This window comes from Oryzias latipes, chromosome 23 (assembly GCF_053564925.1).
Source record: "Oryzias latipes strain Hd-rR chromosome 23, Olatipes_Hd-rR_3.1".
Taxonomy (NCBI): domain Eukaryota; kingdom Metazoa; phylum Chordata; class Actinopteri; order Beloniformes; family Adrianichthyidae; genus Oryzias; species Oryzias latipes.
In genome coordinates, this window is record NC_136259.1 from 17,835,899 (window position 1) to 17,848,801 (window position 12,903).

Here is a 12,903-nt window from a genome sequence, read left to right on the forward strand (position 1 = left end):
TGAATCTAGTGCTCTATGGGTTAATGAAACAAACAATGGATTTCAAAGAAATCAATATTCGATCAAATTCTGATGAAATGTGATTTAAATCAAATTGTGAAGCAAAACCTAATCCTACCCTGACTAGATAGATAGGTTTAGGTCTCGACAAACTTTGAACTGAATGCCCCTTGATTTCAGTGCTCTCCCCTGGAACGACTTAAAAGTCCCAATCTTTTATGGAATTAGTAGAAAATAAGGAGATGAATGGTGGGAAAGTTGGCTGACTTGAGATGGAGGAGCAGGCCAACGTGGCTGTAAGGTGGTGATTTGTCTCTGAAGCTCTGTGGTGTTGTTGGCGTTGGCAGAGTCAGCTAAACAAGGCCTTCATATTTCCTGTTGTCTGCAGGAAACGGCTGTCTGCTGCTACTGCTGCTTCTCCCTCTCAGAGCCCGCGGTCATCAATCTCCCTCTTTTAATTGGTCTGCACCACACTGCGACAATCCAGCGCGCGCATGCACTGACGCACACACACACTCAGTGGCATGTGCATATATTGATAAAAAATACCCCAAAAAAAGAGTGCAGAGGTATAAATGTCAACTGAAGCAATACACGTGAGATTGCAGTCTGAACTTCATTGCAAGTGAAAACTTTTCCAGACATCTCAGTTTTATCCTAATTGTGTCTCATTTTTATTTAAAACTGGTTGTTGTTCAATCTTTTTGTCCAGTACTTCACAGTGACACAGCGGTAACATTCTGTTCCTGCCCATTCGGCGCTGCACACAAAAACTGTGAGATTCTGCTTCCCAAGGTGTTAGTCAGGTGTTTGGCAAATTCCCTCTCTTGCAGCTATAGGATCTTTTTGACCTAATTGGCCATGTGCTTCTTTCCCTGCCTGCCCTTCGGCAAGGTTCTTCCACACGGACAAACAAAAGTGCATAGATCTTAGTTGTAATGACCGTTAGATTGTGGCTCTCTAACCCTGCCAAGCCACCCCGATACACTTTGATTGGAGAGGAAAGGGGAAAAAAATCGATAAGCAATTTACGGAGGTCAGCAATTTCTTCATCAAGTGGAAACTTACAGTGCAGTGTGGGATGTCAATAGTCTTTGACATTTCAAAAATACTGGAATCCCCAACACATATGTTTTGGGGGAATATTTTCCAGAATCCTATTTTAAAAACCCACTACGATCCTTTTTTGATCTATTTTAAAAGTGTTTCCAGTGGTCTTTTAATAATGATTGTGCAGTTCTTAGACAAAAAAAAAGCCAAAAGAAAATGGTGTTTTTTTTAGGACATTGCTTCTGCAGAGCAGCAGTAGTTTCATAGAAATGAACTCCATGTTCATATTAACAGGGGGTCATGAGCCCCTTATGGTCAATTTACCCTTTCAGTTGGCTGGTTTGTGTTGATACTTACTTGCCTTTGAGACATGTAGAAGTGCTCTCCTTCCATTTTGCTCATTAGGGGCGGTCAGTTTTACCCACTTGAGATGTTAGCCTAAAAGTTTCTAAAACACTTGTTCGAAAGTTTAGGCATTTTTAACCAAGGGGCTCTCGTGAGGGGACGAGGAATTGAAGCAGGAAGCTCATCAAATGACACCAGGTGCAGCATTTCTCTCTCTTCAACCACATGTGGATACGGAAAAACGTTCATTGGGAACGAGCAGAGGAAAATGCTGGGATTTTCTAAAAACAAAAAGAAAGTGGCGTGAGACAAATGTAATGTGGATGCTCATACTAAGTGTTGCACAACAACAGCTCTGTCAATGGCATTCAGTAACTAAGGGAACTTCTGATTGTGGAGGTTTGGAGTTGAAATCTTTTTTTCTTGTTTAAAACGGCTCTTTTTTTTTCATTTTGTGGCAGGGTCAATTAAAAACAATCATGAGAAATAATCAACACCAATGTTTGAGCTCATACATTATATGAATCGAATATGTTCTAAACAAAGGCTTTCTAGTTAGGGATGCAAGGAAATCAACCTGTCTTATAAATTATTTAAATTACATTCAGTTCAAAAAATTGCCATTGCAGTCCACTTCTTTCACTTCGAACCCAAGCATGTAGACACACTCATTCAGTTTCCATCATGCATTTTCATTTTGCTGTCTTCCTCCTTTGTTTTCGCTTACAACACTTCCTCAAGCCCCCACACCAATCCCTGCGCAAATGTATGTAGTACCCTCACAAAAAAAAAAAAAAAAAAAAGCACGTAAGCACAACAAAAGCCTTGAGCGCATGCAATGCAGCATCAGTTAGCAAGAACAGAGTAGAAAACAGCAGGGAGCCTGACAGAGGCGTGGGCGTTGTGTGGGAGGACCATATGCATTTCATCAGGGACTGATGAAAACACACCGTATTGTCACACACACACAAAGTATTGCTGCTTCTCTTTCGTGTTTTCCTCTTTGTCTTCTTCACTCCCCTACACACCCATGTAGAAAATCCCGTACAGGCTGCAGATGGCGCATACCAACTGGAATCTTAATTCTTGTTCCAACCTGTTTATGATTGTCCTCTATCAACTGGTCATGCAACCTGAGCTGGTAGAGAAAGCTGAGGCACTGCCATCTGGTGGTGGTCGTAGTAATTGTTTGTTCAGTGCACTGAAAATGATATATATTTTAAAATGTCTGAGTATAAACTGTGTTCAAGATTAAAACAGGAACTAATCGTTCAAGTTTTTGGAAATGTGTTGATTCCTTACTGTAAAAGGTGCATGTATGCCTCAATTATTTTTAATGTATAAAGAAAAATGAATAGTTAATTTAAAACAGTGTACTGGCCTATAGCCAAATACTTTTCCTCATTTGTTCTTTGTAATAAAAGCAGTATTATATGTTGTGCTGAAAAGGTCAATTTTCCAAACACTGCAGTGGAAGGTTGTAGCGTGAGAAAACATTACAGATAAAAGCTTTCACTTGTCTTATTGTGACATATTGATATCCTGTATTGACCTGTGGTGGGATGTGTGTGTGTGAGAAAAAAACAGATAGATTTGATAGGTTCCTCACCTGCAGGTATGCACAAACATGTGGCTGCACACCACCCCACTCCGTGTCTCTCCATTGCTGTAGTGCAGTTTGTCCTGTCCTTGGTGTGTGACAGAACAAGCCTTCCTCTGTGGGCGGCAAAATCAGAATTCATCGTAGCTGATCGGTTCGTGCCTGAGGGGAATTCTGGGAGATTTAAAAATGCTGAGAGCCTCATCGATCTTGGCACATTCTTACTAGGCTGTCTTTCTTTAGTCTTTGTCTTTATCCCATTTCTTTTTCAGCATCATTACTTTGCGGCTGCAGACAGAAAGGATGATGGCATCCCTATTCTTTCTGTTCAAAGAAGCATGTATTACCTTTGGTTTTCTTTTCAGCAGGGAATTAATTTGAAACTTTTGCAAAAATACCTCTTATTCTTTCTTTGATCCCACATGTTTTTGCTGTGATAAAAATATCAAACTTTGGCTGGATATGCCTCGTGCAATCTTTTGAAAGGTTACAGTCAGTTTACTCATCTTATCAGTGTTGCCATGAACACAGCATGTCTGTACGTTTTTCCTGTTTTCTTTTTCCTTCTGTGACATCCACAGTTATAGCTTCAGACCTGAAGCTCTGACATGCTTTCTAATGACAAGATAATTGCTAGCGTCCATACTGTTGAAGGTGTTCATCAGGCGTTGCTACCAAAAGGCTTAATTTTAAAAAGCAGTGATGCTGCAATGCAAGATCCTGTTTTCATGTTTTTTTTACCACTGTATATTCAAACTGTTTTACTCAATCTATTCCACTTTTGCTTTTAACAAATTTAATTTGAAAAAAACCCTAATTATTGCAATTTTTGGAATAGCAAAAGTAGGAATTTGGCTCTGTGTGTAACGGTAGCTGCTTATTTTAGCTCTATTCCTCAGACAGATCATGAAACATCTACAAAATGTTTATTTCTAAACTAGGTGTGTCAATTTATCACGTTAATCGCTGTTAATTAATTACAGATAAATTAAAATGCTTTTTTTTTAAATGACATTAATCCCAATTTTAATCTATAATTATCATTGTCTAGTTTATAAGAGATAATTCCTGACGAGGTGTTTTTTTTTAATAATATAAAGGACAAAGCGGAGGCTTGATTGTATCAGACAGTTATACTCGAGAAGTCCATTCATTTCTGAGAACGGACACCTAGAATGGCATGATCCTGCTTTTACTATAGTCATTCACAAAAAAAAGAAACAGTAAATTACTTATTAGTACTGTAATCTTGTAATTTTTTAGGTGAAACAGCGAATTTTAAACTGTGAATAAGCGGGGGAAAACCTGTATTTGATGCACAGTATGATGCCTTGTCATGATAACGGCTACAGCACTTGCACTGACCTCGCTCTGCAGCAGCAGAGGAAAGAAGGACAAACCATTGTTTCAGAGGAAAAGTTTGTCTCTTACCGCTTGTTTTGGTCCAGATGATGAAGGAAAAATTAGTCCAAATCGTTCAAATCCTCCGGTGTCATCTCCTCGTGTCTCATCTCCTCCTCCTGCTAATTGCTCAAAAATCGAATTGGTTGATAGCACTAATTTTAACGTCTTTTTACATCAATAAAGCATTATTTCCTTTTTTTGACACTAGTAGTTATTGGTTTGCAAATTTCCCAACTGTGATCGTTTTACCTTACTTAAATCTTTTGATTAGCCATGTCCCGTACAACATTGGGTTGTAATGCAACCTGAAATCCTTTGCCCTGATCATTACTGAGATCAGTGGTGCTGTTTATTGAAATTAATAAATTAAATGGCATCACTAAAGCTCCCTGCTGTGGTGTCCTTTTAGTGATCCAACAGTTATTCCCTCTTTATTATTAACAACTTCTATTATGGCCTCTTGTTACATCTCGCAGTAATTTTAGGGTCCTTAAACATGGGGTGTTTGTAATCGGGTGAAAAAAAGGGTGATGGAGCACAACTTTTGGAATTTATTGTGATTTTGTTACCTCTTATTTAAAATGTGTATAAACAATAAATTTAATTCCAGTACATGGATAAGATCTAGATATTTAGAATTCATTATATGTTCTAAACTGTAAATGAAAATACTGAAACTTTATGTTAAGCAAAAAAAACAAAATGCCTTTGACATAACCACTTCAGACCTTACGATCTGGTACTTTGGATATTTTAGACTGTTTTGTTCTGTCGTTAAAATAAAGTGTGTCAAATTACAGTATTTTATTCAGGCATTGTTTGCGGGGCTGTCAAAAAAAGGGTCATCATAACAAAACATACATCCCTCGATGTGGTTCACCTTCAGCCAATTGGAATTGAACTTAGTAGAGGCAAGCTTGTGATCAGACATCTATTTGTTTGCATCACATATATAGAAAAAGACAAAGACAGTAGAAAATACAAGAAGAGAAACTAACAAAGTTTGATAGAAAGTTTATTTTCTTCCAAATATATTTTTTTCCAACAGTATCTTGTTTGTATTTATGGTATTCAACCAATGCCACAGTTTCTCCCAGTGCTAGGTCAATTTTGAGATACACATGTTTATCCTTTGGCTCTCTGTCATTAGAAAAGTTCATTCTGCTCTTTGTTTGGATGTTAAAGATTTCTGAAAATACATATTTTTGTGTCAAAAATTCTTAGTCCCATTTATTGTCCTCTAAAACCCTACTTTCCTATTCTTTTATGCATTACGAAGGTAGGTCAAAGAGGGTTTCGGCTGTCGGCTCTTTACATGAAATCTGTTTTGAGCTGTTCAACAAATTTGTTCGCTTGAGAATTACGCATTTGACGTATTTTTTACGTAGTTTATACATAATTATTATCTAAATGTTACGCAATTGTGTGTGATTTTTGTTAGATGCATACGCAAATTTGTGGCTTTCCACGACCGTTTCGCCTGTCATGTACCACCGATGTATGACAAATTTATCACGTATACAGAGCACATATCTCGTTAAAATTACGTAATTGACACAAACATTTTGGACCAGATTTGACCAGATTTTGTTCTTTGCGTGGTTTATTCGTACTTCTTCCGGCATTTTTACATGGTACATTCGTGATACACCTGTGAAAATGGAACGTGAAATTAATGTATTAATATTAATTAATATTAATGTATAACCAATTTTTATCCTTGCAACATGTTCAAAATGTACGTAGTGGCTCTGTGACACGGCCTTGATTTTGTCATTGGGTAATGCAGTGAACATGTTCAACAAAAATGAAGGATTAATAAAAACAAATGTCTACTTTTAGTGTATCTTTTAGTATTATAGTGTAAATGTTTCAATCCCGTTTTTCTTTACTAAAACTGTAAATGTGCTTACATGCACTTTTGGAGCTATCTAAACGCGATGGGCCCCAGCAGTGTTTTTAGCCTAGTTAGCCATTCTAAACTCTCCTGCATCACCCTGCGGACTCAGTACACAGAAGAAAGAGTCTTGTTCCTCACAGCAGATGGCATTCTGGATAGACAAAGCCATTTTACTGCTCCATCGCTGCAACATTACTCAAACGTTATCGCCCATGCCTACAAAAATCCATCTGTGTTCACAAAGTAACTTAAAGATCCATCATTTTGACACTTGTATTGAAACAATGACAATAATGACAGCAAGCAATAGATTTTAGAACAACATAACATACATTATACTAAGCAACTTTTTATCTTACATTGATTTCGAGAAAAGGAAGTTGTCAAGAATATTTTTTTTGTCCTCCCTAAAATACCATCTTTACTGTGTTTCTTTCATACGAACGCTGTAGGTTGCTACTATGGTTTGGCAAGCTTGGCGTTTTTAATGAGGCCGCAGAAGAGTTTTTCCTACTTAACTTTCTGTTGTGGTACAGTTTCAGTGGGAATCAATGAAGGATTTAGAATGGGTTTAGGCTCCTTGCTCACTTTTGTCTTTTACTCAGACACACTAGGATGCACACACTGTGAAACACACTGCCTCTGCTTTTGCTGACTAATTGGGTACAGATGTTTAGTAGTGTGATCCAGAAGTTTGGATTTTTTATTTTAATTTTTTGCAACTGTATTTAGTCAGTCATCCATCTGCTCCAGTCTATTCTTATTTTGACCATATAGACCTTTTTTTTTGCTTGCTCTGCAACTTTTAGTATAACCACATTTACAAATAAATTCCCATTTGTGGCTTTTGTCCAATGCAAAGTCGATTTTCTGCCATCAGTTTTGCACGATTTGTTACAGAAAAACCTTTTCCTTCAATACTCCATGAAATGTTTCTCTTTGGAAGTTTATATCGTATATTAAGTGTCTCCCAGGTTAAAGAATTCTTTTGTTAGAGGTTTGATTTATTTGTGCGCTTATACGGACTGAGCGCTTGAGAAGGCACTTACTCTTGCATGGATTGCCCTGTGGTGTGTGTGAGACAAGGCCAGTGACCAGTGATCCACTGATAAATGATGTGCGTATGTGCCTCTGCAAACCCATACATAACTGTCTGACCCTATCTGATACAAGCAGACACCAGTGCTTGAGGAGAATATAGAAAGAAGACTCTTTATAGACCATAGATGTTTTTGATTATTAATTTTTAATGCAACTTTAGTATATTGCAGTTTTTTAATTATATAATAACTTTCTAACTATAATCTGTTGTGCATTCTGTTATTTTTAACAAGTTGCTACACATTTACTACTTTACAACCCTACAGATTAGATGGTTTCCATAACGATCTGTTCAGCTCCTCTGGAGCCATTTAGGTTTACTGCCTTGCTCAAAGACACCTTAAGAGACACTTACAGCTATCTAGATTGATCTCCCAAAACACTTTCAAGTTGTAGCTCGGCTGCAAAGTGACGTTGATGTTCTCAGCCCCTTGTTTGATTCTTCCCATGATAACCTCTCCAATGTTTACTGAACAAATGGACTCATCCTTATAGCTGTTTGTCGTAACTTTTTTCCTCAGATTTATTCAGGAGATTGAGATGAATATGGGGCCGGGTCAAGCCAAGCAGTGTCAGCTCCGAGCTTTTCTCACCTACTACATTAATGACCTCTTCCTCAATCAGGTTTGAAAATGACAAATTATTGTCTTTTTTTATTGTATTATAAAGCACAGTATCTGTACTTTTCATGACTTGATTCAAAATCCATTTGTGTTTGTCCCATTGTAAGCAGACCAGCAACAATTTTGTCTTTTAAATAGTATTTTTATTCTGTTCTTGAAAGTCTCAACATTGAATGGCAATGGTTCTGTATTGTATGCAATGTTTGTTGGCCAAAAGAAAAGTGAATTGTCTTTATGAAGAAGCGACTTAATCATAACTTTGCTGACAGAAATGAAAACAATCTTCCACAGACAGATTTATTTAATCTTTCCCAACTTCTGCCAGCTTTATTGTTAAATGGAAGATAGATTCTGTTTTTTAAATAACCGTTAAGACAGACACAATTTACAGGTAGATTTGAGTTTGTAATATTTTTTTTATGTTTCCAACATATTGGTCGATTGGAATTAATAGTATTTTTGCAAAATCCCTTAGATTTGCTTGATAGACATTACTAACAAGGATTTTCAAAGTAATCACAAATATTGTACAACTTTATTAGGCCTGGACGTTCACAAAGTCATCAACCCACAAGTTATTTTAAAAAAAATGTATACAAAACATGTTTATCCCTTTTATTTGCACATATGACCTCTTTTGGAAACTTTATGTAGGAATATGATATGTTTTGTAAGCATTCAAATTTAAAGTAAAAATAATACACTTTTTGATTTGGGATTGATATGTTGCCATTCAATTGCCAATGCCTTACAATACAACACTTTGCGTCAGGTGCGGACGGAGATCAACAAAGAAATTGAAGCAGTGAGTAAGATAGCTGACCCCCTGAAGATCCTTGCAAGTGCTGACACTATGAAGCTTCTTGGCGTGCAAAGACCTTTGCTGCAGGTGAGAGAAAAATTTATTTATTATTAGATCATACAATTACTAAAATACTGACATACAAATTATTATAAAGGTAAACTGTCTATTCAGTGGATACTGAGAGTTACTGAGTATATTATTGATAGACTGAACCATTTTTTTATTTCATGATACACTTTCCCTCTGAAATTTTTATTTGCATATTATCTTTACTCAAGAAACAATTTTTGATGATATTTATCTTTATTTGTTGTTGTTTTAAAAGCCTAAAGAACATGGTAGCTCTGCATGGTTATTGAGTTTTTTTTGTTTGTTGTTTTCACAGACGAATGATGTTTACAGAGATTGCAACACAGATGCATGCATAAGCATGTAAACATATCTATGTCTGTCTGAGTCACTTTTTGTTAAATTCAGAACAACTTTGGACATTGGACTTTTTGTTTTGCGTTTAGTCATTTTTTGATGTCTCTTCATGTTTGCTGTTGTGTGAATGGCATGCCTTTGACACATTTGTCAGTGTGTCTGGGAATGTTTCCCTGTGCTCTTGTTTCTGTTGGTGCTTTTTCATGACGGTCCTCTCACTGCGGAAGATTAGTGGTGGCAGTTTATTTCATGCAGAGTCTGTGGGCGTTTGGAGTTCAGCGAGGGTTTGTTTACCACTCTGGCCCCTCCTTGAGGACTTCAGCTTTTTTGCTAATTATGCTACTGTGGTTAATGAACCTTTTTCTACTGATAATGGAGAGAGTCATAAAGTATAGCTTTAGTTTGGGGATTTTTATGCATTTTAATTTAGCCCAACAACAGAAACCCTCTTTGCTTCCACCAATGATGATCACATTTAGGGTTCAAGGTGACATTTTTTGTATTTTTTTACGTGACATTTGTAGTAATCTAAATTGATTGCTGCCTGTCTGATACTGTGTTGTTGGTCACCAATTTGAGAGACATTCTACTGGATTTCTTTGGGGGGATGTTGTAAAAGTCTATAATCCAACGTATTCTGACATAGCGGTACATAGTTGTTTACATTTTAAATGATGTTATTACGCCAAGCGCACAAGCTGTTGCAGATGTCAATCTATCCAGCTTATATCATTAAGATCTCAATCCGTTATGGAATCCCAACGTCTTTATGTCAACAGAATGGTTAACGGTTGTTGATATTGATATTTGATAGTTGAAGCTGAAGATAAATGCATGTTTTTAATGAAATAAATGTAAGTCATTGAGTAAATCGTGGTCATATAGCTTTTTTAAAGAAATGTGTACTGCTATTATCTGAGATAGACACGCCACCTTTTAAGAACCAGCATGCTTGGTATAACGAAGAGAGCACCATGATGCTACACTACATTACACTACATTACACTCTCTCATGCAACTCAGCTGTAGCCATATGCAGGAAAACAACAGGGTACCGCATTTTATTAAGGCATCTGCTCTGTGCAGCCACTGATGCGCACGCATGAATGTGTAAGAGGGTAAATTAAAGAACGATATTTGCAATTGTGTGTTGTGTCTTCTAAGATAACAGCTGAGATGAAAAATGAAATGTTCTGTAACATGATGCATGCATGTGTCAGCAGGCGCAGAGACCTACCCGGCACGGCAACAGAGCAGAGTTTTAGGGTTTATTCACACTCGACGGGTTTGTTTTATGACATCAGAAATTGGTATGAGATCAATGATAGTGCAGAGTTGCACAGGTTTTCTGAAGCATCGTGGGTAATGAATTGGTTTCTGAGTCATTAAAATAAAACATTTGACTACGGTATGTAAATGTTATGGCAATGACCAGAGACATGCAAATGTGCAGGATTAATCTGAGGCTTACCTCTTGACTTGTCAATGTGCATCTTTAAAAGATTTATGTTCACACTCTTTCAGTTATTGAAGCCACTATTTCCCTGGTTGAAGTCGCACTCTAGTGATCTTTTGATCTTTTAATGATGATGATGTTGTTTTTAGCCAAAATAAGAAACAACCGTCATTTTCTAGGACAGGGGTCACCAACCTTTTTGAGACTTAGGGCTATTTAATGGGCACTAAGTGGCATGAAGGGTGCCACAGGACCTGTTTGCTAAAACAGGGGGGGGGGGGGGGGGGGGTGTCAAAATTAGTTGCAGAGGGGGCCTAATTCCAAAACAAACTTTAGGTTGTGGGCCGAACAAGATAAACATTAATTGAACACACTAAAGATAAACTTTTAAAACTTTAACTTAACTTTAACTTTTTAAACACAAGTATGAATAAAAACAGACAGGAATATTAAGCCAGAATAATAAATATATTCTATCAAAATTATGCAAATATTAACAAAGCCAGGAAATATTAACAATTAGAAATAATGTCTATGAAGACTCTCATTCATCCAGGTTGGTTCCATTGTAGTAGGTTTAGGGGATGTCATCTGGACAGGGGACAGACAGCTCCAGGTTGAAGTGTACAGGAAGCCTACTCACACAGATCAGTACCTGTTGTTTGACTCAAACCACCCCTTACAGCACAAACTAGGCGTTATCAGGACACTACAACACAGAGCCCAGGAGGTGCCCACAAGCTCTGACGGAAAGAAGAAAGAAGAGCAACATATCCGCCAATTCCTCCGAACCTGTGGATATCCCAAGTGGGCATTCACCAGATCCCAACATACACAAAAACAAGACAAGAAGGAACAAGAGCCGAAACGGAACAGTATTTCAATTCGGTATATCTCAGGCATGTCTGAAAAACTTAAAAGGATTTTCAAACAACATAACATCCCAGTTCATCTCAAACCAGTTAATACTCTCAGACAAAAACTGGTTCATCCAAAGGACAAAATTCCCAGCTACAAACAGAGTAATGCTGTGTACTCTATCCACTTGAGAGCCAACCCAGGTGGACCTGAGTCTGCAGTGCATATCCACCTGAAAGCCACAAACCACTCGTTCGAAGACAGTGAAGTCCGAATTCTAGCCAGAGAGAAAGGATGGTTTGAGCGAGGAGTGAAAGAAGCCATCTTTGTCAAGAAGGATAAACCTTCTAAGAATGGTGGTCTCAGGTTTATTCTTCCATCCATCTACGGCAGTGATTTGAAACCTAAACAAACCAAACCAGTTCCACCTGGGTTGTTATTAGCTAAAAGAGATGACCAGTTTGGTCAGGGGGTCACTGGCTCCCCAACCCCCAGCTGAGGACAAAGGACTCTTAACGACCCGAAACCATGTTGGCTAAGTTGACAATACCATCCAGTTTCAGGTCTGACTCCTCCCCCATGAGCGCATATATATATATATATATATATATATATATATATATATATATATATATATATATATATATATATATATATATATTAGGGCTGCACGATATGAGCAAAACTTGCGATGTGCGATATTAGTGATCAATATTGCGATAACGATATAATTTGCGGTATATAAACAAATAGCAAAACAACCAAAAACATTTTAAAAAAATGATACTCCAAATGACCCTTGTTGACGTAGGAGGCAAACATCTAACATAAAAGGGCTCATCTGATTGGTCAACATTGGAAAGGGTCCATCCAATTGGTCAAATGCATAAATGGATTCATTTGATTCGTTAAATGCTTCAAGCTGCCATAGAATTGTTTTAGCACATTTAAGGTAACCGTTTATTGCGATTTTTTCTGACTTTTGCAATATGGATATTGCACTGCTTGATATTGCGATAACGATAAATTTGCGGTATATTGTGCAGGGCTAAAATATATATATATATATATATATATATATATATATATATATATATAGCAGAATTGACAAAGCCTCTTGGATAAGAAGTCAAATGTCTTCTAACTTTAAAACCAAGTCCAGATGACATCCCCTAAACCTACTACAATTCGAAATAATAAATCAAATTATTTTCTTTAATTCTCTACTGGAGATGTCGCTTTTTTTGTGTCCCACAAAATATAAACGTTATCTGCCTTATGTAACTCTACAAGTCAGTCAATTTTCCGTTAATTAATGAATTTTAGGCTTAATTT

General features: G+C 37.1%; 1 protein-coding gene across 1 annotated transcript in view; it reads left to right on the top strand.

The window, feature by feature from the left end:
• exoc4 (exocyst complex component 4) overlaps positions 1-12,903 on the top strand; it is a 137,975-nt gene that overhangs the window by 81,426 nt on the left and 43,646 nt on the right. The window contains exons 12-13 of the mRNA XM_011491137.4: positions 7,922-8,024; positions 8,796-8,912. Coding sequence (XP_011489439.1) covers positions 7,922-8,024; positions 8,796-8,912 — 220 coding nt within the window. The remainder of the gene's footprint in view (positions 1-7,921; positions 8,025-8,795; positions 8,913-12,903) is intronic.